Source organism: Dama dama, chromosome 19, assembly GCF_033118175.1.
Source record: "Dama dama isolate Ldn47 chromosome 19, ASM3311817v1, whole genome shotgun sequence".
Lineage (NCBI taxonomy): Eukaryota > Metazoa > Chordata > Mammalia > Artiodactyla > Cervidae > Dama > Dama dama.
In genome coordinates, this window is record NC_083699.1 from 82,156,858 (window position 1) to 82,181,926 (window position 25,069).

General features: G+C 48.1%; 2 protein-coding genes and 1 pseudogene across 3 annotated transcripts in view; 2 read left to right on the plus strand and 1 right to left on the minus strand.

The window, feature by feature from the left end:
* LOC133073733 (serotransferrin-like) overlaps positions 1-8,903 on the plus strand; it is an 83,858-nt gene extending 74,955 nt beyond the window's left edge. The window contains 1 exon segment of the mRNA XM_061167620.1: positions 7,833-8,903. Coding sequence (XP_061023603.1) covers positions 7,833-8,046 — 214 coding nt within the window. The 3' untranslated portion in view covers positions 8,047-8,903.
* Positions 4,886-7,824, plus strand: LOC133073732 (chromatin target of PRMT1 protein-like; annotated as a pseudogene).
* Positions 8,904-13,469: 4,566 nt separating the features above from the next.
* Positions 13,470-25,069, minus strand: part of RAB6B (RAB6B, member RAS oncogene family) — a 58,506-nt gene continuing 46,906 nt past the window's right edge. Inside the window, exons 5-8 of one of the 2 annotated variants that reach the window (XM_061167622.1) lie at positions 23,483-23,594; positions 22,456-22,549; positions 19,466-19,532; positions 13,470-17,963 (exon numbers count right to left, since the gene is read on the minus strand). In XM_061167622.1, coding sequence (XP_061023605.1) covers positions 17,899-17,963; positions 19,466-19,532; positions 22,456-22,549; positions 23,483-23,594 — 338 coding nt within the window. In that variant the 3' untranslated portion in view covers positions 13,470-17,898. The remainder of the gene's footprint in view (positions 17,964-19,465; positions 19,533-22,455; positions 22,550-23,482; positions 23,595-25,069) is intronic. The other variant, XM_061167621.1, reaches the window with a different exon arrangement.

Genomic DNA, 25,069 nt, shown 5'->3' on the forward strand with positions numbered 1-25,069 from the left:
GCAATATAATTTGAAATCTGGAAGTGTGATGCCTCCAGATTTATTGTTTTTACCTGATTACTTTGAGCATTATAGTTCTTTTGTGGTCCCGTATGAATTCTAGCATTGTTTCTTCTATTTCTGTGGAAAATTCCATTGAAACATTGATTGAGATTCCGTTGAATCTGTCAGTTCCGTCACTTAGGCGTGTCCAACTCTTTGCGACCCCGTGTACTGCAACATGCCAGGCTTCCCTGTCCGTCACCAACTCCCGGAGCTTATTGAATCTATAGATGGATCTATAGATGGACATTTTAACAGTGTAAATGAACACGGGATGTCTTTCCATTCATTTGTGTCTTCAGTTTCTTTTGTCACTGCTTTACAGTTTTCAGCGTACAGCTCTTTGAACTGCTTTGTATTATGCCTAAGTATTTTATTGTTTTTGATGCTATTATAAATGGACTTGTTTTCTTAATTTCTGATAGTTCATTAGTAGTGCATTGAAACAGAACTGGTTTTTGGATGTTGATTTTTGTATCCTGCAGTTTTACTCAGTTTATTGGTTCTGTTTTTCGGTGGAGTCTTTAGGGTTTTCTATATTTAAGATCATGTCAGCTGAAGTCAGAGATAATTTTGCTTCTTCCTTTCTGATTTTGATGCCTTTTATTTCATTTTTGCCTATTTGCTCTGTCTAGGACTTCCAGTACTGTGTTGATTAGAAGTGGCAAGAGTAGGCATCCTTATTTTGTTCCTAGTCTTAGAGGAAAAGCTGTTAGCTTCTCACCACTGAGTATGATGTTATCTGTGGACTTGTCATATATGGCATTTTTATTTTGAGGTATATACTTTGTATAACTGTTGAGTTTTTATCATGAAAGGATGTTGAATTTTGTCACATGCTTTTTCTGCATCGATTGAGATAATCATAAGATTTTTTTCCTTCAGCCTATTCATGTGGTGTAGCTATCTCATTTATTTACAAATGTTGAGCCATCTTTGCATCTTGGGCAAATCCCACTTGATTATGATGTATGATCTTTTAATATACTGTTGAATCTGGTTTGCTAATATTTTGTTGAGGATTTTTGCACCTATGTTCACAGGGATAGTCTCCTGTAATTTTCATTACTGGCAGTTAATATCTTTGTCTGGCTTTGATATCAGGGTAATGCTGTTCTTGTAAAATGAGTTTGCAAGTGTTAAAACTTCTTTAATTGTTAAGGAAGTTTGAGAAGAATTGGTATTGATTTTTCTTTAAATGTTTGGTAGAATTCACCAGTGAAGCCGTGTGGTCCTGGGCTTTTCTTTGTTGGGAGGTTTTTTTATTGCTGATTCAATCTTCTTCCTCTGTTGGTCTCTTCAGATTTTCTATTTATTCATGATTTAATCTTGGTAGGTTGTGTGTTTCTAGGAATTTATCCATTTCTTTGATTGATTGTGCAATTTGTTCATAGTCATCACTTATAATCCTTTATATTTCTGTGGTATCAGTTACAGTGTCTCATTTCTGATTTTATTTATGTTAGTCATCTTTTTCTTCATTATTCTAGCTAAAGGTTTGTCAATTTTGGTTATCTGTCAAAAAACTGACTTAATTTCATTGATATTTTCAGTTTTTCTAGTCTGTTTCACTTATATCTGCTCTGATGTTTATATTTTATTTTCTTCTTCTAATTTTCAGCTTAACTTGTTCTTTTTCTAGTTTCTTGAGATATGAAGTTAGATTGTTTACCTGTACCTGAAAGCTTTTTCCTTAGTGTAGATGTTTATTGGTATAAAATTCCCTCTTAGAATGCCTTTTGCTTCATCCTGTGACTTTTCATATATTGGGTTTCCATTTTTGTGTTAAAATTTTTAAAATTTTGCCTTTTGATTCTCTTTTGATTTACTCGCTGTTCAGAAGTGTGTTGTTTAACCTCTACGTATTTGTGAATTTCCCAGTTTCCCTTCAGTTATTGATTTCTGTTTTCTTACATCATTGTGATCAGAAAAGATACTTGGTATGATTTCAGTCTTCTTAAATTTTTCTTAAGACTTATTTTGTGGCCTAACATATGCACTATCCTGGAGAATATTCCATGTATACTTTAAGGTATTCTTCAGTTGTTAGAAGTAGTGTTCTGTATATGTCTGTTGGTATAGTTGGTCTATAGTATTGTTCAAATATGCTGTTCACTTATTGACTTTCTGTCTGGATGATTGTTGAAAGTATTGAAGTGCCCTTCTATTATTGTATTGCTGTCTATTTTTCTCTTCAGTTCTGCTGATATTTATATAGTTAGGTTCTCTGATATTAAATGCATATATATGTGTGTGTGTGTGTGTGTATGCATAAACATTTTATTCTTTTGATGATTTTATTTATTTATTATGTAATAACCTTTGTCTCTCATGACAATATTTGACTTAGTCAATTTTGTTGATATATATGTATTCAGCCCTATTCTCTTGTTTATCATTTGTATAGAATATATTTTTCTGTCCCTTTGAACATTAAATTGAGAGTTCATCTCTTGGAGGTAGCATATTGTTAAGTCTCAGTTTTTTATCCATTTATCCACTCTGTATTTTGAATGGGGAATTTAAACCACTTACCTTTAAAGTAATTATTGACAGATAAGAACTACTTCTGTTTTTTTATTGTTTTCTGACTGTTTCATAGTTCCTTTATCTCTTTCTTCCTTTCTTCCTTTGTAATATGATTGCTTTTGTGTTATTATGCTGTGAGTTTTTCTCTTATTTTGTGTGTTTACTACAGTTATTTTCTTTGTGATTGTAATGAGCTTATATAAAACGTAACACTGACAGTCTGTTTTAAGCTAATAACAACTTGGACTGTATACAGAAATTCTAAACATTAACTTCTCTTTCCCCCACATTTTATGTTGCTTATGTCACAATTTACATCTTTTTATATTGTGTATCCATTAATAAGTTCTTGTAGTCCTAGCTACTTCACCTTGAAGATTCGCTCTCCTTAGCATTTGTTATGAGTTAGGACTAGTGGTAATGAACTCCTGCAGCTTCTGTATGTTTAGGAAAGCTTTTATCCGTCTTTCACAGCTGAAGGACAGCTTTTCTGGGTATAGTATTATTGGATGGCTGTTTTTTTTACCCCCAGCATTTTGAAAATATCATCCCACTCTCCACTGACCTGCAAGGTTTTTGCTATGAGATCCACTTTTAGTCTTAAGGAGTTTCCCTTGTTTGTGACAGTTGACTTTTTTCTTAATGCTTTGAGCAACTTCTGTCTTTTACTTTTGTCAATTTGATTATAATGTGTTTCATTAAAGTTCTCTTTATGTTTAATCCATTTGTGTTTTAGCGGCTTAGTGGATCTGGATGTTCATTTCCCTCCCCATATTTGGGGATTTGCTGTCATTTTTTTTTTAAATAAGCTTTCTGATTCTTTGTCTTTATTTGCTGTTTCTGAGAGCCCCATAATGCATACATTGGTTCCTTTTATGATGTCCCACAAGATTTTCTTCTTTCTTTTCTTACAATTTCTTTTTGGTTTTCTTACAGAGTAATTTCAAATTACCTCTGCTCAAGCTTTCTGATTTTTTTGTTTTGCTTGGTTGAGTCTGCTGTTTAAGCTTTCTGAGTTTTTCACATCCAGTCATTGTGTTCTTCAGCTCCATAATTTTTGTTTTTCATGATTTCTATATCTTTGTTTGCTTTCTGATTTTTTCATTTAGTCTTTCCCTCATCTTGTTGAGTTGTCTATGTTCCTTTATAGCTTACAGGACTTTCAGATGATTATTTTGAATTATATGTCAGGCAGTTTGTAGATCTCCATTTCTTTGGGGCCAGTTATTGGTGCTTTATCATATTCCTTTAGTGGTGTCATGTTTCCCTGATTACTTATGAGCCTTGGGTCTTTATTTTGGTGTCTGCACATTTGAAAAAATAATCACCCCTTCTAGCCTTTATTGACTAGCTTTGTCAGAGAAAGTGCTTCTCTAGTCTGTCCAGCCAGAGATCTGGATGGGCTTGCTACTGGATTTCTTGGGCAGGTTGGCTTTGCTCATGGGCTTGTGGGTGGGTGGGCCTGCTGCCTGGGTCCATGGAAGCTAGCCTGGAAACTGAACCTGTCTTGGCTGGACAGGTGCCTGTGTCTACTGGGACTGGCCTGGTGCTGGGTTCCATGACACAGTGGGTACTCGTTTTACCCTCCCTCTCCTGTGTAAATCATATGTCTCCATGCTTCACTGTGCAGGCTTGCAGGAGCAGTAACATGGTGATTTGAAACTGCCCCTTCTGCCCTCTTCAAGGCATCTTCTCTTACTTCTGTGCTACACCCATGTGCTGTAATCTCTGACCTGGATTCCTTAGCTCTCATGAAAGTATTCTTCTGTGGGGATGGTTATGTAAATTGATGTTTCTGTGAGAGGACTTGTGCTGAAAACTCCCATTCTGTCATCTTGCTGGTGTTACTCAATGGTTTCTATCCCTTCTGAAATTGCATGTTCATCATCTATTCTCCTATCTTGATGTTCACTCTCTTGAGACTGCCAAAGCTAAGAAAATTGGAGCTAGATGATTTGTTTTTGTAAAATTTCTGTTGCAGTTGTTGAGCATTATCTTTGGGGGAAAGTAGTAATATTATTTGTATATCCATTTTTTGAAAATTGTATAGCATTTTTTTTAAACTTTTTTATTTTGTATTGGGATATAGCCAACTAACAATGTGATAGTTTCAGTTGAATAGTACAGGAACTCAGCCATACATATACATATGTCCATTCTCCCTCAAACTCTCTTCCCATCCAGATTGAGCAGAGTTCCATGTGCTATGCAAAAGGCCCTTGTTGGTTATCCATTTTAAATACAGCGATGTATTTAAACCAGCAACCATAAGATTATTCTCCGTGAGTCTCTTTCTGTTTTATAAGTAAGTTCATGTGTATCCATTTTTTTTTAACAGCATGGTTCAAGTCTTCCCATGTTTAAAATGTTTTCCTTGATTCATTTGCTTTACATTCTAAACAGCCATAGAAAAACAATACAGAAAGAAATGCTGTGTTATAAGGGCAGTGAAATAAAATGTTAAAAAGTTACAAAGATTAATATCAGTTAAATTAGGAGTCTAAGTTTAGTTTAAATCCTGTGTTTGTGAGAATTAGGCCTTATCAGCTTTGAAACATTTCATAGTTTTCTGAATGATAAGAGCTGAATATAATGTTTGTTTTTTTTTCCTTTTGAGTTTTTTGTAAAATATTTTACATATAAAAGAGCATATGTGACACATGTATTGAGTTTGAAGACAGTGAGATGAAGACCCATGGCCCTAACACCTTGCCTAGAAGGCCCTTTGTGACACGGAGTGGGAGTTGACGGCAGCGGCCGTGGTGAAAGGAAGGAAAAGGCAGGCCGGGTGAGCAGGCGGACTGGCTGACCGGATGACCAGCCAACAGCAACGGACTAACTTAGCAATCTACCGCTTAACACATCTAACCAACCGCCCACCAAGTTAACCCGAGCCCCTCCACCGTCAACTCAGGTTCAGCCGGCCCCCGGCCCGCCTGCCACAGCTGTGGTGGCAGCCCCGGGAGGAGCACTGGCGTCCGTTTCCTTCAATTCTCGGGATTTGAAGATGGCTGCACAGTCTGCACTGAAAGTTGTGCTAAAAAGCACCACCAAGATGTCTCTAAATGAGCGCCGATGCCAGTGAATATCCGGGCTTCGATGCAGCAACAGCAGCAGCTAGCCAGGGCCAGAAACAGAAGACTGGCCCAGCAGATGGAGAATAGACCCTCTGTCCAGGCAGCATTAAAACTTAAGCAGAGCTTGAAGCAGCGCCTGGGTAAGAGTAACATCCAGGCACGGTTAGGCCAACCCATAGGGGCCTTGGCCAAGGGACCAATCGGAGGAAGAGGCCTGCCCGTTGTCCAGAGAGGCTTGCCCAGAGGAGGACTTCGTGGGGGACGTGCCACAAGAACCCTGCTTAGGGGCGGGTTGTCGCTCCGAGGTCAAAACCTGCTCCGAGGTGGACGAGCCGTAGCTCCCCGAATGGGCTTAAGAAGAGGTGGTGTTCGAGGTCGTGGAGTTCCTGGGAGAGGGGGCCTAGGGCGTGGAGCTATGGGTTGTGGCGGAATCGGTGGTAGAGGTTGGGGTATGATAGGTCGGGGAAGAGGGGGCTTTGGCAGCAGAGGCCGAGGCCGTGGACGAGGGAGAGGTGTCCTTGCTCGCCTGGTACTGACCAAGGAGCAGCTGGACAGCCAGTTGGATGAGTACATGTCGAAAACAAAAGGACACCTGGATGCTGAGTTGGATGCTTACATGGCTCAGACAGATCCAGAAACCAATGATTGAAGCCTGCCCACCCTTCTGTAAGACTTGTTCAAGTCACACATCTGTAAATAACCTTAAGATAACAGATGAGAAGAAAGCTGAGGGATACTGAAAGGCCCTATCATAATAGGCTATGGACTGACTTGCCACAAGTTCCTGCCTTTAGTGTGTTCCTTTTACTTTTTGATACTATGTTGTGTGAAACCTCTTTTTTCCCCTCTGAGTGGGGTTTTGTTTTGTTTTGTTATTTGGTGGGGAGGGGTTTCCTTCACCCAGACTTTTCTTTGAACATGAATGTGTTGGCCTTGTGGCTAGTACACCTTCTTCCCCCATCTGCCTCCACTCATCTGTCATATGCTTTGACAGTCTTAACATTTCCTCTGCTCATTTTGGTGCCCCATGAAAAAGTCCCAGAAAGCCCACCAGTGTTCACCTTAATGTCTAAGTCTCTGAGATAGAATTCTGTTTTATGTCATTTTTAATAGCCTCTTTAAAATGTTCAGAAAATCTGGAACTCATAAATGCATTCTACCACAAAAAAGAAAAAAAAAGAATTCCCTTTGTGCGCCTCCTCAAAGGCTTTTCCTCGTATTAATTGTTTTTAAAATACTTCTCCCATATGTGTGTCTTTCTGAACAAGGTACTTAGTTTTTCATATGGATTCTGCACCAGTTTTCATGAAATCTTACAGTACTAAGTCATCCTTTATTTTGTCAGCACACGTTCCTCTGCTTCTGGGGAGAGAAATAGACCCAGTGAGCCTTGCTTTTGCACTTCTTATTAAGGCCTGCAGGTGGCAGTTAAGTGACTTAAATTGAGAAGGTGTTAGAATTGGAAAGAGATTGGACTGCATATGAGAACCTGCAATTTGTAGATTTCTAAGCTCTGTATCGAGATAGACTCAAGATAAATATAAATATCTGCCTACCCACACTTCATTTCAGAAACTTAAGGTTTTGAAACCAGCAGGTAATGTAAAAATATATCTTAAAATGGCATCATGCAGGAAATCCCAGTAGAAGGGGGCACTGTGCTGAAAGAAGGTTGGTGTGACCTTGGTTCATTACTGACCCCCTGTCATCTGGCCATGGGGCTTCCCTGGTGGCTGGCTCACTTGGTGAAGATCTGCGTGCCACGCAGGAGACTACCTGCAATGCCGAAGACCCGGTTTCAATCCCTGGGTCAGGAAGATCCCCAGAAGAAGGAAATAGCAATACACTCCAGCAGACTTGCCTGGGAATCCCATGGACAGAGGAGCCTGTTGGGCTATAGTCCATGGGATCACAGAGAGTCAGACATGACTTAGCAGCTAAACCACCACCATCTGGCCATGTTAGGTTGGACCTCTATCCTGTCTTGTCTGAGAGAGTGACCTATAACTTGTAAAGCAAAGGATTATTTAACAATCCTAATAGCATAATTGACAGTTTTATGATTCAGTATTTAAGTGAGTGTTGAATTATTTAGGAATTAATGTGATTTTCTAAAGGGCTTTAATTGTTATATAAGAATTAAGGTCTTTTTGCTTCCTGATTCATTTTCCTTTTGTCTCACAGCAATACTTTACGGGTTACCCGTTCTGCTGCCCCGAGCACACTGGACAGTTCCAGCACTGCCCCTACTCAGCTGGGGAAGAAAGGCAAAGAATTTGAATTCTCACAGTTGCCGCTCAAAGTAGAGTTCCTGGAGTGCAGTGCCAAGGGTGGAAGAGGGGATGCTGGCTCTGCTGACATCCAGGACTTGGAGAAGTGGCTGGCTAAAATCGCCTGAGGACTAGATCCAAACACAAGATGTGAATGTGTGTGTGTGAGTGACAGTTTTGGAAAAGGATGTGGTAGTCTGGAGGGAATATTTCAAATATAGTTAGGAACTTTTGCTTATTCTGGAAACAAATTATTGTTGAAACCAGTGTGGAATTTTTATTTTTTAAGCTCAGTTCTCCCATATTGCTTTCAAGCTAGTTATTTTCTTTTATTTGTGTCTTCCCTTTTTAAAGTGTATGTAAGATCCCTTTAGTATATGCTTGATGTAAGGTCGAGGTCTAACAAGTGGACCTCATATAGAGAGGATACTATCATGAGAATATGACGTCATCTAAAATGTTTTCTTCTCCTTTGCTTCTGTGCTTTGACCCCCTTATCCTGGAAACAAACCTGTCTTGTGTGGATCTGGGTGATTTCCAGTTACCCTTCATGGGCAGTACATGAATCTTCAGATTTGTTAGTACAATTACAACATGGTCTCCGGACATGTAAAGGCAGGTTGAAAACAGCAAGGCTGTGCTGACAGTGGTCTGTTCTTCATCAGCTCAGTGACTTGTCCACACTCCAGCCTTGTAACACTTAGGTTTCAGAAATGTTATGAATTCTTGGAGTCATTCCTAGACGATGGGACTGTAAGTGCTAAATCCCCAAATGCTGCTAAAATGTACACTAGAAATGACCATCCTAGTGTTTTCCCTTACCTGGGGAACACATGGAGATTTAGAAGATGTTATGTTTTTCTGATGCATGAGTTCTTCTGGGCTATATCTTCGTGTGCTATTTGATGAGCTCCTATTTTTGTACTCATAGCATGAATGCTGTGGAACAAACACAAAATGAAAAAGTTCTCTGTAGATTTTTAAAGTGCACATTCACTGATGGTTTTTTTTAAAGCGATTTCAAGGTGATGTTCTTTGCTATCTTTTTAAAGGTATGGCTTTATAAATAGCTTTTTATAAATGATTAATATACAGGCTTCCCTGGTGGCTCAGTCCATAAAGAATCCACCTGCAATGCAGGAGACCCGCCTGAGTATAGGAGACTCTGTGCATTGAGTGCAGGAGAAATGATTAATATATTTCTTGATAAATAAAATGACCTGTCTGTGGGGCTTCCCTGGTGGCTCAGTGGTGAAGAATCCGCCTGCCAGTGCAAGAGACACAGATTCGATCCCTGATCTGGGAAGATACCACATGCTGCAGAGCAACTATTAAGCCTGTGCTCTAGAGCCCAGGAGCCACAACTGCTGAAGCCTACACGCCCTAGAGCCCGTGCTCCACAACAAGAGAAACCACCACAGTGAGAAGCCACGCGCACTGCAGCTAGAGAGTAGCCTGCTTGCCACAACTAGAGAGAAGCCTGTGCTGCAACAAAAACCCATCAGAGCCCCCTGCCCCCCGAAATAAAAACTGTCTGGCTCAAAGCATTTACACAGAATATGGTAGAGTGAATTCAGATAGGAGCACATGTTAGAATTCAGGCCTGTCTCCACATTTCCGGGGCCTAATGATGGTAACGTACATAGAAACTTCAATCCCTACTTCAGACACCCAGAGACAAGCCAACTAGAGATTAAAAAGGAGACAGGGGTGGCTGTGGATAGGTGAAACGCTAATCCCAGCACAGTGAGGGAGGAGCCATAAAAGAGGAGGTGCAGGATGCTCCAGGAGTATGCAGTGGGGCTCCTAACCTTGCCTTGAGGGTCGGGGAGAGGCAACGGAGAACGGCATGGAGCCAGTGACATCCCAGCGAGTGTGGTCCCCACATCACGTGCTGTGGCCCGCGCCTCTGCCTGCCTCCATTCCTGTGTGTCACTCTGGCTCTGCCTCAGAGCCCCTTTCCCTTCCCTGCTCCCACACCCTGCATCACACAGCTTGCTGCTGGAATATGAAATAAACCCAAGCTGACACAGAGATGCCATTAGAGTCCAACCCTGGCAGGGTTCTTATTGGGAAGTGTCACTGCTGATATGTCTTTCTGTCTTTTGGACTCTTTCTTGCCCTTTCCTTATTAGCCAAGTGGTTTTAGGAAGTAGGTAAGAAGAATGAACCAGAAACTCACAAGGTATGTGATAAATGTGACATGTTCACATAATCAAAGGCAGTGCTCACCTAAATAAACATCAGTGGCTTGATGCTTCCATTAAGGGGCATGCCTGTGCTGTCAGCTGTTTTGTTGTTTTTTTCCAGAGGTGTTTCACTTCATTAGAGGAAGAAATACATAAAACAAGTGACTGAAGAAGGGGTACAGGTTGAATTTTATTCAAGACTTAAAGATGATCTTTTGAAAAAGGAAAGTTCTATCTCAAACAGTGATTCTCAGATGTTAGCATGCATCAGAATTAAGTGATGCTTGTTAAAGAGCTCATCTGAGGACCCCACTTCTGAGCATTCAGTTCAGCAGTAGGTCTCGTGTGGTCTCCGGAATCTGCATGTGTAACATGACCGAGCACCTGGGACTCCTGGGAGCAGTCTCACAGGTGGCCTGGCCTCCTGGAGTATCACACAGGTCTTTAATGTGTTTTGTTATGTTCTTTGGGCCACAAACCATGTTTAGTGTTTTTTGTTGTTTTTTTTTTTAATTTATTTATTTTACTGTGCCAGGTCTTAGTTGTGGCATGCTGGATCTTTAGTTGTGGCATGCGAACTCTTAGTTGCAGCATGTGGGATCTAATTCCATGATCAGGGATCAAACCCAAGCCCCTTGCATTGGGAGCACAGACCGAGTCTTAGCCACTGGACAGCAAGGGAAGCCTCAGGCCCTGTTTAGTTTTACTCAGGGTGAAGTAAGCAGGCGGGTAACGTAGTCCCTTCTGAGCACTCTCATTCTACCTCCTAACTCTGCCACAGTCATCCCATTGTTGTGGGTCTGGGCCATGGTGACTCGTCCTTGGGAACTTGGGTTATCAGTGGGAGGTCAAATTATCTTCCTGTGGCCTTGAAGCCATTCAGCCAAAGTAGGCCCATTTCTTCTTGGGCTGGGAGCCAAGTATGGCCAGAGTGGAAAGAGGGATGTCAGGTCACAGGTCCAGCAGACTCAGCCTGACGGTCTCATAGATGGGAACATGGCAGTGTCTGAGCCACTGCATTGGGAGGCACTGAGACTGCTCCCCGGGCCGTTGCCTCCTGATGTGAAAGAACCTGTGCTCTGCGAGTGGGGAGGTGCAGATTGCAATGCAGTGCCATTGTGGAGGCAGCTGGGACGAAGAAGCCCCATGCACCGACTGCCCTGGTAAACACCACCCACTGCCAGAATGGAGTCTCCACTGGGTACAGAGCACACCTGCAGACTGAGGCTGCCTGTCCATTCCAGCTCTTTCAATACTTTTCCAAACATTTCGGGGCCTTGGTAGCCCCTCTCCTGCCAGATGCCTCACTGTTTGCTGGAGGTTAGTTTCTGATCAGCAATAACTGCTGTTGCTGGGGAGTACCTGGGGTCTGCCCTTAGACTTCCCCATGCTCTCTGTCTCAGTGCCCCTGAGATTCCGGTGGCCCTACTGTGTGTAAAAGGCACTTGGCTGTGTTCTGTTGGTTTAAGATCATTTCAGCCAGAATATTGTGCTTTTGCTTTTTCTTAAGGTTTGAATTTAGAATGAAATCAAGGCTTCAATTGGTTTATGCCCATTCTTACCTAAAGGTGTATTAGCAGCAGTTACAATGCTTACCTCTTCCATTTCAGCCCTTTGAGTACTTAAAAAAAGGTGGTTACCTCACCTGACTTTTGCACAGGAAAGTAGTTCCACTTCCTTTTTCAACTATGAAGTCCTAACCTGTTGACTACTCACACGAGCCATGTATGGCATTTGGAAGATGCCAAGCACTGTGCCCAAATCTGGGAATTCTAAGTGTGGCACACTTCCTGCTTTTGTGGGCATATAGTCACAGTCTGAGGTGAAGAAATAGCACCTGCTTTCCCCTCTCATTAGCATGGGCTCCATCTTGGCTGCACCAACCTCTGTCTGCAACACCCCCCGCCCCCCCTCCCACCATGGTGCATGCCCCAAGGTCAGCTGCCTCAGTACCATCCTCACTTTCGCCCTTCCTTGTCTGGCTGCACCACCCATGCAGCCCCAGCATGACCTCAGTGCTTCCTGGGATCCCAGTGTTCCCCACCCCCACCCCACCCCTCTGGTCGTGTCCTGTGTGAGGCACTTGGTGTTCTTTTGACTTCAGATCTTTTTGTTTCAACTGAAATATGCTTTAAAAAAAAAAAAAGCGGGAGGGGGGGGGTCGGTTATCATAGGATTATCAAAGCTCCTTTCTGCACCCTTGGTCACTGGGTGACCAAAACACAGCTACAGTGATAGAGCTCAAGCAACATACCTTGATGGCTTGCAGGGCACTGCAGGTAGGACATTCACAACTCCAGTTTTCACACTCACGTCTGGGAAGCCCCAGCATGCTTCCTTCACCTGCTGGATGTTGTGCGTGTGAGCATGATGCTCAGGGAGATGACCCACTCCCTTTCCTGTCTGTAGTCACACTGCCCTGAATACCGGTCTTGGGGAAAAGCTGTCTGGAACAGCATTCCTCTGGCTTTGGCCTGGTTCATACAGGCATGTGTGCTTGGGATCTCAGGCCTCAGCCCTTTGAGTTGCCTGGTACTGCCTCCACCTCACAGTTTACACCTGGCACCCAGAAAAGTTAGGCTGAGTCGGCAGGGAATCTTACTGCCTACCCCTCCTAATCAGAGATGACTTCCTTGAGGTGGCAGATTGGAGGGTGTTCCAGAAACTTTTAGAACCTTTAAAGGAGAAAGATAGTGAAGCTGAACTTGACAAAGAAGACCTGGTGAACTTGGTTTTCCCTATGGCCCCAGGATTCCCAGCATTCCCAGACCAGGGCAGTTGTGGGCCTGATCTTGGCCTTTGTGTTCTCTTTGGGTTGGTCCCCTGGCCTTCAGGGCCCCTTTTAGTCTGGAGGTGACTGAGACCTGAAGGGCTGTCTCAGGGATGTTCTCTAATTGGTGTGAGGTGACGCTGGAGGGCATACGAGGTAGCTTCATGTCATCTGAAAGGTGATTATGGTTCATCTTAAATTCTTGCCTTTAAATACTTCCAGAAATCATGGGAATAGAGATCCAGCCCCTATACCCACCCTTCTAACCCTCAGCCACTGTGGAGAGCAGGGATGACGAGATAACACATAGCCCTGAGTCTCAGTTCTGCCTGGAGTTTCCCTTTCCATCAGCCTTCAGGCAAAATGGAGATTATGGAAGCTCAGCATGTCCTGCCCTTTCCCCTTCTGAGTTGAGAGCCCAGTGAGGAGCAGGAGGGAAAAGCAAAGGGAGGTGGTGAACACACCACCCAGACATGAGGAGGGTCTTCTTCATGGAGCATGCATTTGAAGAAATCTGTTTTTTCCACACCCCCTCCACCAATATACGACCACACTGCTTAGAAACAAGAAACAAGAGGCTTTGTGTTGAGAATTAGGACAGTTTATTGTTTGATCAACATGCTGAGTCTTCCACATTTTACACAGTTTTATGTAAAGTCAATGTGGCCATTTAAGCCTGCTGAGCCAGTGAGATGGGAATGCCATCCTTTGTGCTCCTCGTGGCCAATCACTTCCCTGGGGCCGGGTGAGGAGGAAGGTGACACACACCGTGTGATACAGCTGGCCGTCCACCTATGGAGGCTTCGCACTAGAAGGAAGCTTCCCATCCCACTGCAAGGATAAACCACACCCTACCGTGAGCATCAGCAGGGGCGGGGTAGGGGGTTGTCTGGTGTCCAGGGAGTTTACACATTGAGAGCTCAAGGTTTGGGGTCACTGAAATAGTTTATTTCAAACAAAAAAATCCAGAGGGTGCCCTGCTGTGACAATCAGAGTGGACTTGGGGGCTGGCCCTTCTTTGCAATGGAGGAGCCTGAAAGGTACTCAGATACGCTGGACCGACTTTTAGGTCCAAACCAGAGTAGAGATGGTCTGAGGAGCACACGTGCCCTGTAGCCCTGCGTGCCAGTGCAGAGTCACATCTGTTACACACACGTCAGCGATAGATGAAGGGTGAAAACACTTGATTCTGACTGCTTGCAGGTTACTGGGTAATCACAAGCAAGTCACCCTTCTCGGACTTGGTTTTCCTGCATTTCCTGCAGGAAGGTTGTGAGCCTGCCGCCTCACTCTGCTGTAGCCAGGGGACAATGTCTCACATTCTTGGGGGAGAGGTAGTTAGGAAACTAGTGCGCACTGGTTGATGCCCAGACACTTCAGCTCGGTTGCCCCTCGTGTGGCTCAGACATGCCTCACAGCCCTCAGGTACCTGTTCTCACATCCCGACACCCTCACCTGCCTTCTGCCATGTGGAGAAATGAGGCTTCTCTGCCTGCAGGACACCGAAGCCAGCGGTGCCATTATTGTCACACCTGGTACTTGAGGGCAGGGGTCCCCAGCATTGCCGCGACCAGGAAAACGACAACATCACACTCAAGATGTGTCCACAGTCTCGGCTACCACCATACCAATCCTCGTTTCTGCTGCCTGAAACCCTCGAACTGATCTGGCCATTGCTCCTCAGACCTGAGCCATCCCAGACCAACTGAGGATGCTGACAGGAAGAGTGCGGTGATGGTGATGGCAGGGAGACCTCTGACCGAGTCAGCATGCTTGCTAACCTTGGACCACACGGCGGCAGCTCTAGCACTCGAGATGCCAAGACCACCCCTTCACTCTGGCACATCTGCATTTATAAACACGCTTTCTGCTTTCTCCACCATATGCTCGATTTTTCAGATGTCCACAAAACAGGAGCTTTACTGACAGCGTTTTTTTTTCTTTTTTTTTGAGATTCCTCAAAGTAAAACAGAGGGCTACAGAAGATGAGCCTGCTCTATTTCCAGGTCAAGTGTGCTCTGTGGAGAGAGACTGAACCACTGGCTAAACTGAAATCATTTCCTAAGAGGGTCCTTCCTCTCTGCCTCATGCTAGCCCACCTGGATCCAGCAACGATGGGATACTCTCACCAGGAATGCTGAGGAATTTCATGACATTCTCTTCAAGGGAACCTGATCATTTCATTATTGAGCCTTAACTCAGACAAGATCCTACCTACAAGCAAGAGGACAGTGACGGCACCTGCCCCCAGTGGGAGCCAAGGAGCCAAGGCCCTTCTGTGCTGGAGGTCTGGCTGCCCTGACAGACCCAGGAAGAGGGGTGGAGATGAGGCCCGAGGAGGGCACTCATAGAACAATGTGGCGCCACCAGGATAGGAGGATAAGGGGAGGCAATTGCCCTCCCCACCTCCCCCTCTCCTACAGGGCTGGGAGAGCTGGGCTCAGGAGAGAGGATGTCATGTATGTGTTGGGAAAGGAGGGCTCACGGAGGCCACATCAAGCCACACTGTATCTACTTCATCTCTTACTATTATTCTAGGCTGTGATGGAAAAAAACATGGTACCCTGGATATGTGTACACATGAGAAGGGGACTGAGTTTCTATCTTTTTAACAAAAATTTTTAAAGAAAAAGTACTCTTTAGTACCAAGAAAATAAAAATCCACCATTCATTCACTGAGACCCAATGAGATCCCTGCAAATTGGGCTGTCCTAGGGGCCACAAGCAATGGCCCTCACTGCCAGCCAGGCTTGGTGCTGTCTCCTGGACTCCTCTGAATTCTCACGAGGTAAGTAAGCACTCTTCCAACAAGCACCACTTGGGGGGTGTGCCATGGTGGGGGGACTGGCCTGTATAGGCATGCACACTTGTGCATATAAGTACAGACAGAAACAGTGTGCATATTCCCAGGGTCTGTTTTTGCCTTTAGTTAACACATCTATGCATTGTTTTATTGATGGCAAGACAATTCACAAGTTTTTGGACAATATTAAGCATTTCTTATTTCAACACATTGCAGTACTTTTGGATTTCCAAAACTGATATCACAATGCAAGTTCCAACTTGAGAGCAGGAAAAACAAGAATATACATCGAGCACACGTATCTTTGTGAGAATGTGTGTGGAAGGTGTATACACAAGTCTATCTCTATATATAATTATGTACACACATATAAAAACTCAACATGTGACACTGGAATTACGTTCGTACGTTGGTCTTTACCTTCTGGAAGAGGAGCTCAGTGGGAATTCTGCTTCCTCTTTTCTTCACCTGAAGATAAACTTCTAAAGATCAGCTCTGACACACAGTCTCCTTAGCTGAGTGTGTGACAGGCCCCTGGACACAGTATCAGTGAGTCCCGCCGGGTCCCTGCTACGCTTGGTGGCTGCCATTTTGGCTTAGTTTCTGAGAAGTTCCAAATTCAACATAATAACTTGTTGGGATCCTGCTTTATGGTGGAATTTACTCCCTACTATACGCCAGATAGTCATTTAGCTCGTCTATGACAAGCCTAACAGCTGCCTGGAGGAAGAGCCAGGCAGGGTTCACTGATTTTGGCCAGAGTGGCTGCCCTCCGCCTGGCTTTGTGCAGACTCGGAGTTGGTGAGTCTGATCTATTTGGAATGCTGGTCAAGCGGGCAGCATCACTTAGTGAAAGAGAGTTCTTTCCGAAGATTTTACAGGTAGGTCCTCAGGACTAAGTCCTTCTCAGAAATGAGTCAAAAATGGCCAGGATGGCTCTCTGGAAAGCCTTCTGGGGGCCCCACCTCAGCCTTACCCTCAAGTGACCAGAGTGCTGCTACAATATCTGCAAAGGTCTGTGCACAAAAAGGTCAACTGCCCTGCACCAGGGAGACAGAAACACATCAAGAAGTCAGCTTTTCCAGAACAGCACTCAACAGTAGTAGCAACCAAGGACCGGCAAACATGCATCTTCCTGGTGGCAGTTCTGCAGACCCTCCCTTCCCGCACCACAGACGGGCCAATGCTGGGTGGAACAGGCTCCAGCTTCCCTGGCATCCAAGGAGGAGGACTTCAGGGGCACACACCGAGGTTTCTCCTGCCCTTCCCTTAGCTTCAAACCAGACATGTTTGCTGATCGTTGGACGGCTTGGTTAAAACATTTTGATGACTACATATGGTGCCCCCAGTCTATAAACCACACCTTGCCCCAGCCCACAGTTGCCAACAGCACCCCGTCCTTCCTTCCTGCCCATGACCTCTTGCTCTGCCAGTTGGGTGGACCACAGAACACAGACAGTCGCCTGTGGCAAGTTGTCCTCCACCCTCTTCGAGGCTTTTCAGGGAGGGGATTCAGCAGAAGTGATTCCAGTGGGTCTGGCCTGGGCTCCCTGCAGTTCACAGGCCTTATTTCAGCTCGGGGCTGTGGTTCATGTCCTGCTCTGGCCACAGAAGGACGGAGTCAGAGCTGCCTCTTCAGAACCTGTTTCCTTCCATCAGTGTTTGATTTAACCACGGAGGGCCTGTTTGGTGAGGCCTGGTTGGTCTGGGCCAGACAGCCTCGGGATTGGAGCCTAAATAAATTGCCCAGTTAATTGTTTAAATTTATTGGTCTGGGGGTGGGAGGAGGGCAGAGGTGATGAACCATTAAAAGAGGACAGGAAGGAGGAGGTGTGTGGAAAAGGTTCTCTGTAAGTTTACAAATATACAAAAACAAAAAAAGCACATCTTTCAAATAAAAATGACTACATTTTTATCTGGCAAAAAGTTGTATACACATGATTTAAATTTTTTTTTAAATTTTAAGTTTTTGGCAATCTTAATAAAGTACAATATATTACAACCAAACCAAAAAATAGTTGTTTAAGTAACAGCTGTTAAGAGTGACGTGATCCCTGATGCCCAGCCTCCCTCCCCACCCACCCGACTCCTAGAGACAGAGAGAAAAGAAAACTCCTCCCATCTGGATAAGCTCATCTCCCACCCCCCTTAGGAAGCTAACCAATAGGAAGCAACACAACAAGCGAGTAGTGTCAAAGGAAGCCGGGGTCTGGCTGCATTAGCAGGAGCAGCCGCCCTCGCTGGCCGGGGGCTCCTGGGGTTTGTCCAGCTTGATGTCAATCACTGCAGGAGCCGGGCTAAGGAAGATGTCTCGCGGAGAAGCTCCCACCTGACTCCCGCCCCGGTACCCACTCAGCGGCCCTGCACAGCCCCTCTGTCCCTCCGCAAACACCCAGGGGCTCGCACTTTGCTTAGCCTGGAGGGGTAGGATGCAGGGTCGCCAGGTCCCACCCTTCCTCCTCTTCCCGGAACATCCCCCACGGCCTTACCTCTGTCTACCAGAAGCAAAGCTTGTCCTGGGGCTGTGGGACCACCACATAAACACAGGCTTGACAGACCCTTTCTCAAAAGCCTTTCTGGTGGGGAGTCTCGGCCTTGTTCCCTGTCAACCGCACCCCGAAGTACACAGGAGGTGGAGAGCCTGCCGGCTGGGTGGACAGCCCACCTCGCCAATCACAGGGCTACCCGGGCCTTGCTCAGCGGGGCACAGCAACCTTGACCCCCTCACTTCAAGCTCCGGTCAGAGGGGGTCCTAGACTCTGAGCTTGCTGCTGTGAGAAGCCACAGCCCCTCTACAGCCCTTTCCATGGATGCCCTGGGGAGTGTGGGTTGGAGGAGCACCAATAGGAACCGCCAGAGTTGGGATGGAAGCAGTCCTGCTAGGGATCAGTTGCCCACGTCCCAAGGAGGTTTTGTGGCCTCTATGTAAGGGCGATGGGAGAGGTGCTTCAGGAGTCAAGTAGTATAAAAAAACCATGCTTCCCTAAAGACACCCTACCCTTTCCCTCCTTACCACTTTTTTTGTCACTGGCCATGGCATATATTCTGAGTATGACCTTGTCCATGACTTTTCCTTATTTTTTTTTCTTTTTATGGTCCCTAAACCTCAATATTCTTTTGTATATTTTTATCTTGTTTTGTGTGTATGTAGTATTACATATACATAAACATACATTTTTTATAACACGGCAAAGTAAACTAGTAAAAAGACAAGAAACAACTGACTTCCCTTCCACTGGGCAAATCAGACCACCTCTCTGAGCCTCAGTTTCAGCCTCTGAGTGTGGCCCAAGGTCTGGAGTGGACTGGGTGAGTGGTGTGCAGACCCTGTCCCTGGGGCAGTGGGAAGGACCCAGGCTGTGCAGGGCTGGGCTGAGGAGGCAGTTGTCTCATGTACAGGAGGCTGAACCATGCTGAGATCATGTCTAAGTGTACAGAAGTGGAGATTCTACTTGTCCACATGAAACACAAATCTGTGTTCACTAGAAAGAAGGGCAGTTACTATTTCTCACTCCTTGCCCCACACTGTCACTCCACACACATCCCTCTGGCACCCCTACCCTGTTTTGGAAGACTGTTTGGTTCAAGATGGACGGGGTCTTGAAGACCTTGGAGTTCAGCCTCATTCCTGTACATACGAGGCTCCACAGCACAGCTGCCCATCAGGAAGGCTGGCCTGGGGACCAGGCAAGGGCTTGTCCACTGTTCTAACATATCATGTGATAAATCCATGAATAAATGACTTCTGCAGCATCTTTCACTCACTTGTCAAAGGAAAAGGATACTCCCTTCTTTGCTTTTCTCCTGGACATTCTCCATTCCAGGCAGAGCCGAGGCCACACGTCGGAAGAGCTAGGGAGAGGGGGAGATGCAGCATGAGCCCCATCCTTCCCCCCCTGCTCCTGGCATGTCCACCTTCTGCCTCTTCTCACCCTGACCTCAGGCTCTACTTCTGTCCTGTCCCGCTGACTGCATCCTGGAAGCAGAGACTGCACCCTTGACAAAAGGGACTGTACCTAACTTCTCCCTCCCACCCCCTAGCACCCTTCATGGCATTGGGCCCCAGCAGGCCTCTCACCCAGGCAGGCTGGCCTCGGGGTCTCAGGGGCTGAGTGTGGGTCATGGTGATGGCAAGGGATCCACCCCAGTGCAGAAAATGATCTAGGCCCTGGGAGACAAGCTTCTGTCCCACTGCCCACCTGGGGGCCAGTGGGGAAGTAGCTTTCAACCTGCCCTTTTGACAATGACCCTCTCTTCAGGGAGCCTTGCGAGTCCACAGCATCGAAGCAGCTGGCTTCTAGGAGCCAGGGCCACAGTCAGAGTTGAGGAGACTTTTCAGAGGGAATAAGGACATGGGAGTGTGAATGTGATATTGAGGGTTTGCTTGGGCGTGGGCAAGTGTGACTGCGTATACTGTGTGTAGAGGAGTGTGTGCAGTGTGGATATGGATGTGCGGCATCTGTGTGTGTAAGTATGTGGGGGGATGTGTGGGTGTGACATGTATGTGCACGTGTGGGGTTTCTGTGTCTGCGTGTTTGTAAGTGTGCATGGAGAGCTGTGTGGTGTGTGCGCACATGTGCATGTGCTCACTGGGGCAGGGGTGGACAGGGTGTCGGGGGGGGAGGGCTGGCAGGACCTAGGGGGATGGAACCTAGGGGGATGACAGTAAGTACAAGACAGAAATACAAGGCACCAGAAGATTCTGAATGCTCTCCCCATCTGTTGACAAACACCAACTGCAGGAACTAGGTGAGCTCTGGGCTTAAAACGTCACTGCCTGAGCTCTCTGAAGACAGGGTGAGGCTCTTTCATGGTCTCACGGCAGAGCCCAGTCGCGTGGGAGCACCCAGGCTGGGTGACAGGACCAAAGGTGGTGAGGGTGAGGGCCCAAGTGGGGAAGATGCTGGTGGGCAGGGTGCGGAGACGGGCAGGAGGGGGTGCAGAGGTCCAGTCACTCCCCGAGCCTTCCTCCATGGCCATGCCCCAGGCAGCCCCACTCCGCCTGTCTGGCTGTCAAAACAGTCACAGCCTCTGCCAATGGCCAAGTTGCCAGTCAAACAGAAGCTCTAAGGGTCACATGGGGGCCTCTGAGAGCAGACATGCTTATGTTCAGAGTCCAGGAGCCTGCACTGCACGGAGACTCCTCTGAACCACTCAGGGTTGAACTGACTATACACAACTCTTGCTCAGACCATTGCATGGCTTCCAGAATGTTCTGGAAAGGGGGCATCAGCATCTCTGTCCACTGCGGGCAGAGGCTACCTGCCCTCTGGACCACTGACCTCTGCTTCCCCACCCTCCAGGCCTTTCCATCAGGACCACACAAAGCCACAACCTGGTGTCTCCTGTAGGCCCCCAAGGACGGGCAGCTCCGTCGTCCAGGGGACACCTTATGCCAAAGGAGGCTGGCAAGGGGTTGTGAGTGAACAGAGCAGCGCTGAGGCCCTCCAACTGGGGTGGGGGCATCCCCTGGATCTGGAGCTCATTCTGCCCCTTCCAGCTCCTCTGCCACTTCCCACTGGCACAGCACTGCCCAGACGGGGTAAACCCTCAGACCCTCACTGCGTGTGGCCAGCTGCTGCATGGCAGCTTGTCTAGTGCTCTTGGACACTACTGGGGGTGGCGGGGCAGAAGTGACCCCGGCAAGGCCCCAGCGCCCCTCCAGTCCCACCTGTGCCCATGCAGTCCCCCGCCTGGGAAGCCCCCTCCTTGTCAGCTCTCCAAGTCCTCTTTTCCTTGAAGACAGGGGACCCTCACCTTTTTTGAACCAAAAACTCCTTTGGCAGGCTTGTGAAGGCTATGGCCTCCTTTCAAGCATATGAAATGAATGGTCCTCTGTCCATAGAATTCTCCAGGCAAGAATACTGGAGTGGGTAGTCATTCTCTTCTCCAGCGGATCTTCCCAACCCAGGGATTGAACCTGGGTCTCCTGCATTGCAGGCAGATTCTTTACCATCCGAGCCACCAGGAAAGCCCAAGTTTTATGTAAGGAAACCATTTAGTACTGAAATAAATTTCTAAACTCTTGAAAGATACAGGCTCGTGACACAGCAACACCTGTGCTTCCTCAGGAACGTGTTAAAGAGCCGGAGCCGGCAGGGGACCCCCTGAGATACTGAGGGGGGAAACGTTCAAGAGACTCAAGACACCAATAAAGCCAGGGGAGCTACTATCACACGGAGTCCTGTTGCTATGCTCATGGCTGCAGAAAATGCTGAAGATCTGTCAGGGGATGGTGCAGAGACAGGTGCAGTTGTTTCCACCCAAGTCCACTGACCTGCTGAATGCCATCTGTGAGAAGTCTCTTGCTCCGAGGCTCAGCCCTAACCCCACCTCCTCTATGGCTCCTCTGAGGAGTCTGACTCTGCAGGTTCCCCCCGTGAGCTCTAACCGCACTGAGGGTGGGCTCTTTTCCCCAAGTCCACCTGCCCAACACAGCCTCAGGTGCTTGCCAAGCACAATGCAGGAACCCCAAAATGCTGAGTGGATGGCCTCTCCTGCATGCCCATCCCAAGTGAGGGAACAGGTAGGAAAGTGCTGCTTCTCGGCTGCCTAGAAGCTGGGGGCTGGACATCCACGGCAGCTCAGGGGCCATGGGGCTGGCTGCTGGGTGCAGCTGATCCCATAGTCCCCGATACCCTGAGGCTGAGCAGTAGAGCTCTGGAAGGACTCACTCCCCGTCGGGTGGGCTGGCTGGCCACGCTGCCCCACCTGGTCACTAGCCCCTGGCGCCAGAAGCCCAGCGTGGGCCCCTGGCCAAGGCGGCACCTCCCACCTGCTTCACGTTGTAGCCAGTCTTCGCACTGGTCTCGATGAACATGACGCTCAGTTCTTTGGCGCGCTGCTCGCCCTCCTCTATGGTTATCTGCCTGGAGGGGAGATGAGGGGGACCAGTTTTCAGGAGAGAAGGAGCCCCCAGTTGGGGTGGAGGGAGCGGCCTCAGATGATGAGGGCACTTCAGCTGGCCTGAGACCAGGGCTTGAACCCCAGGGCTCCCTCAGGGCGCATGAGGTGCAGAGCACAGCAGGAAGCCAGCATCCCCACTCCACTCCTTGGCAGTACTGTCCAGTCCGGGAGCTGGCCCTGTGGCTGGTGGGCTGCTGGCCCCTACCCACTTTTCCCAGGATCACCACTGCGGGAGCCAACATTTGTCACACTCCGCCAGCCACAGGCCACCTCTCTGGGTGGTACCACCAGCCCCATTTGCCAAATGAGCGCATTGAGGTCAAAAGGGATGGCCCCAAGGTCACCTATTGCAAAGAAGCTGGGCTTTGAGCTCTGTTTTCTTCACTTCAAGGACAAGATTTTAATAAAGCAGCTTCTCATTCAGAATACTCCCTAAACGGTCAGAGTGCATTTCAGGAGGCCCTCAGTTCATGACTGGTTGCTTTATCTGACCCATAAGATAAGGAAAGGGTGCTGAGTTGAGCCCTGTTCCTAGAGGGCAGCCTCTTTAGGGACAGTGTCACACTCAGACATAGAGCTGGACCAGGAAACTCTGTGTGTTCAAGCCTGGGGACCAGGCCCTTCACACTCACACCAGCGTTAGCACAGGCGTTTCCCAGGGGCAGGGCCAGTGGGAGCCCGAGGGCTGCTGTGTCCATGACTGTGCTGAGGCCAGGCCCAGATCACGCACTGCTGGGCTGGCCGGGCACATGGGTGCTTCCAAAGCCTTCGGGGCCCTTCCCAGATGCAGGGGGACAGGTCATACAGGGCGCTCACCACCTACAAGTCCCAGGACACCCCATCCAGGAGGAGTTGCAGAGGAGGGCGGGGGGTGGCCCACAGCCCCCTGCACCTACCTCTTGTCAGCCAGGTCCGTCTTGTTGCCCACCAGCATGATGATCACATCGCTGCCCCTCTCCGTCCTGACATCATCAATCCACTTAGAGGTCTGCTGGAAGGAGTTGAGATCTGGAGGTGGAAAGTAGGGATAAAGCTTGGCATGAGAGGTGGCCCCGTGGGAGAGGGGAAGGGTTCAGGGAGGGAGAGCGTGCACCCTCAGACACCTGGGCAGAGCAGGTGGGAGCACAGACCGGCAAGTCTGGACCTTCCTGAGAATGCCTGGGTGTATTTGTGGAACTGTGCTGCGGGCCCCCAAAACCCCTCACATTGCTGAGCCACCCACTGGGGAGAGGTCATGGCACCTGGAAGGCCACTGGGTCGTGATTTGCTCCATGGACTAGTGGTTTTCGGGCCCATCTGAGAGTCAGATCTGACTTTGCAGGCTCTCAGCGGAGTGAGGTATGAGTGCGGTGGACTTGGCTGAGCTTGGAAACAGTGTGACACTGTGTGTGGGAGAGACCATGCAGCCCTGAGTCCAGGAGGGCCCTGCAGGGTGGCCTCCCACCGACAGGAGCTCAGAGGCGTTCTCGAACAGCACCCTCAGGCCCTGCAAGCAAGGGGAGTGGGAAGTGGGCCCAGGAGCAGACGAAAGCCAGGAGAGGCCAGTTTTCGCAGGGCAGTCCCCTCCTCGGTCAGAAGCTGAGACAGGCTCCCAGAGGAACAGTCACAGGGTGATGCCCACCACTCAGCAGCCTGCAGGCCCAAGGGGAGGCGAAGCTCTCTGTCCTGGGAACCTGGGCTTCCCACAGCTGATCTTCTGCTCAGCATCAGGGGCCCAGGCCTCCTCAGGGCCCCGCTTCCATGCTCAGGTGTGCAAGGAGCCTGCGGTCAGGGAGACGGTGGGGGGAGGAGGTGGGGAGGGCTAGAGGCAGCAGGCTGGGGCATCCTCCCACCATAAGCTTGACTGCAGCCCAAGGGCTTGCCAGGTGTGTACCATGATACCTGCCTGGGAAGTGGGGCTCTGCACGGGTCCTAGCCCCTCACCCCCAGCCCCACAAGTCTCCCTCAGGGCTGTGTCTCTCTCTCCAGAGCAGCCGATTTGGCCAGAAGAGCCACAGGGCGTGAGATGAACAGCCCACCCCCGGCCCCCAGGGGCCCACCGGGCCTCGCCTCCCAGAGAGCCCTGTAAGGAGCTGGGGTGCTGCTAACAGAACCACGGCTGCCAGGTCAAGGCTGGCCCACGGACCGGCATCCTTTCACATCTGCACGTGTACACACACACCATACAATGAAATTGCTCTCTAGGGGTCTTTCCGGCAGCCAGGGCCCAGGACGGTGCTGAGGGGCAGGGGAAGGGCCAGGCTTCTGAGCATCTGCTCTGCTCCACACACAGGCCCCTGTTCTGAACAGGGTCATGCTGGTCCAGTATGCTGTGCCTGGTGCAGGAGGATGGGGGAGGCTCAGAAGCAACTCCCTCTCCACTCTGAGCACCTGCCTTCCTGCAACCAGAGGACAAGCACACACGCATGTACACACACACACACACACACGCTGCTCCCTGGCTGGGGACGCACCGGGCCCTGGAGCCCTGTGAGCTGTTCCCC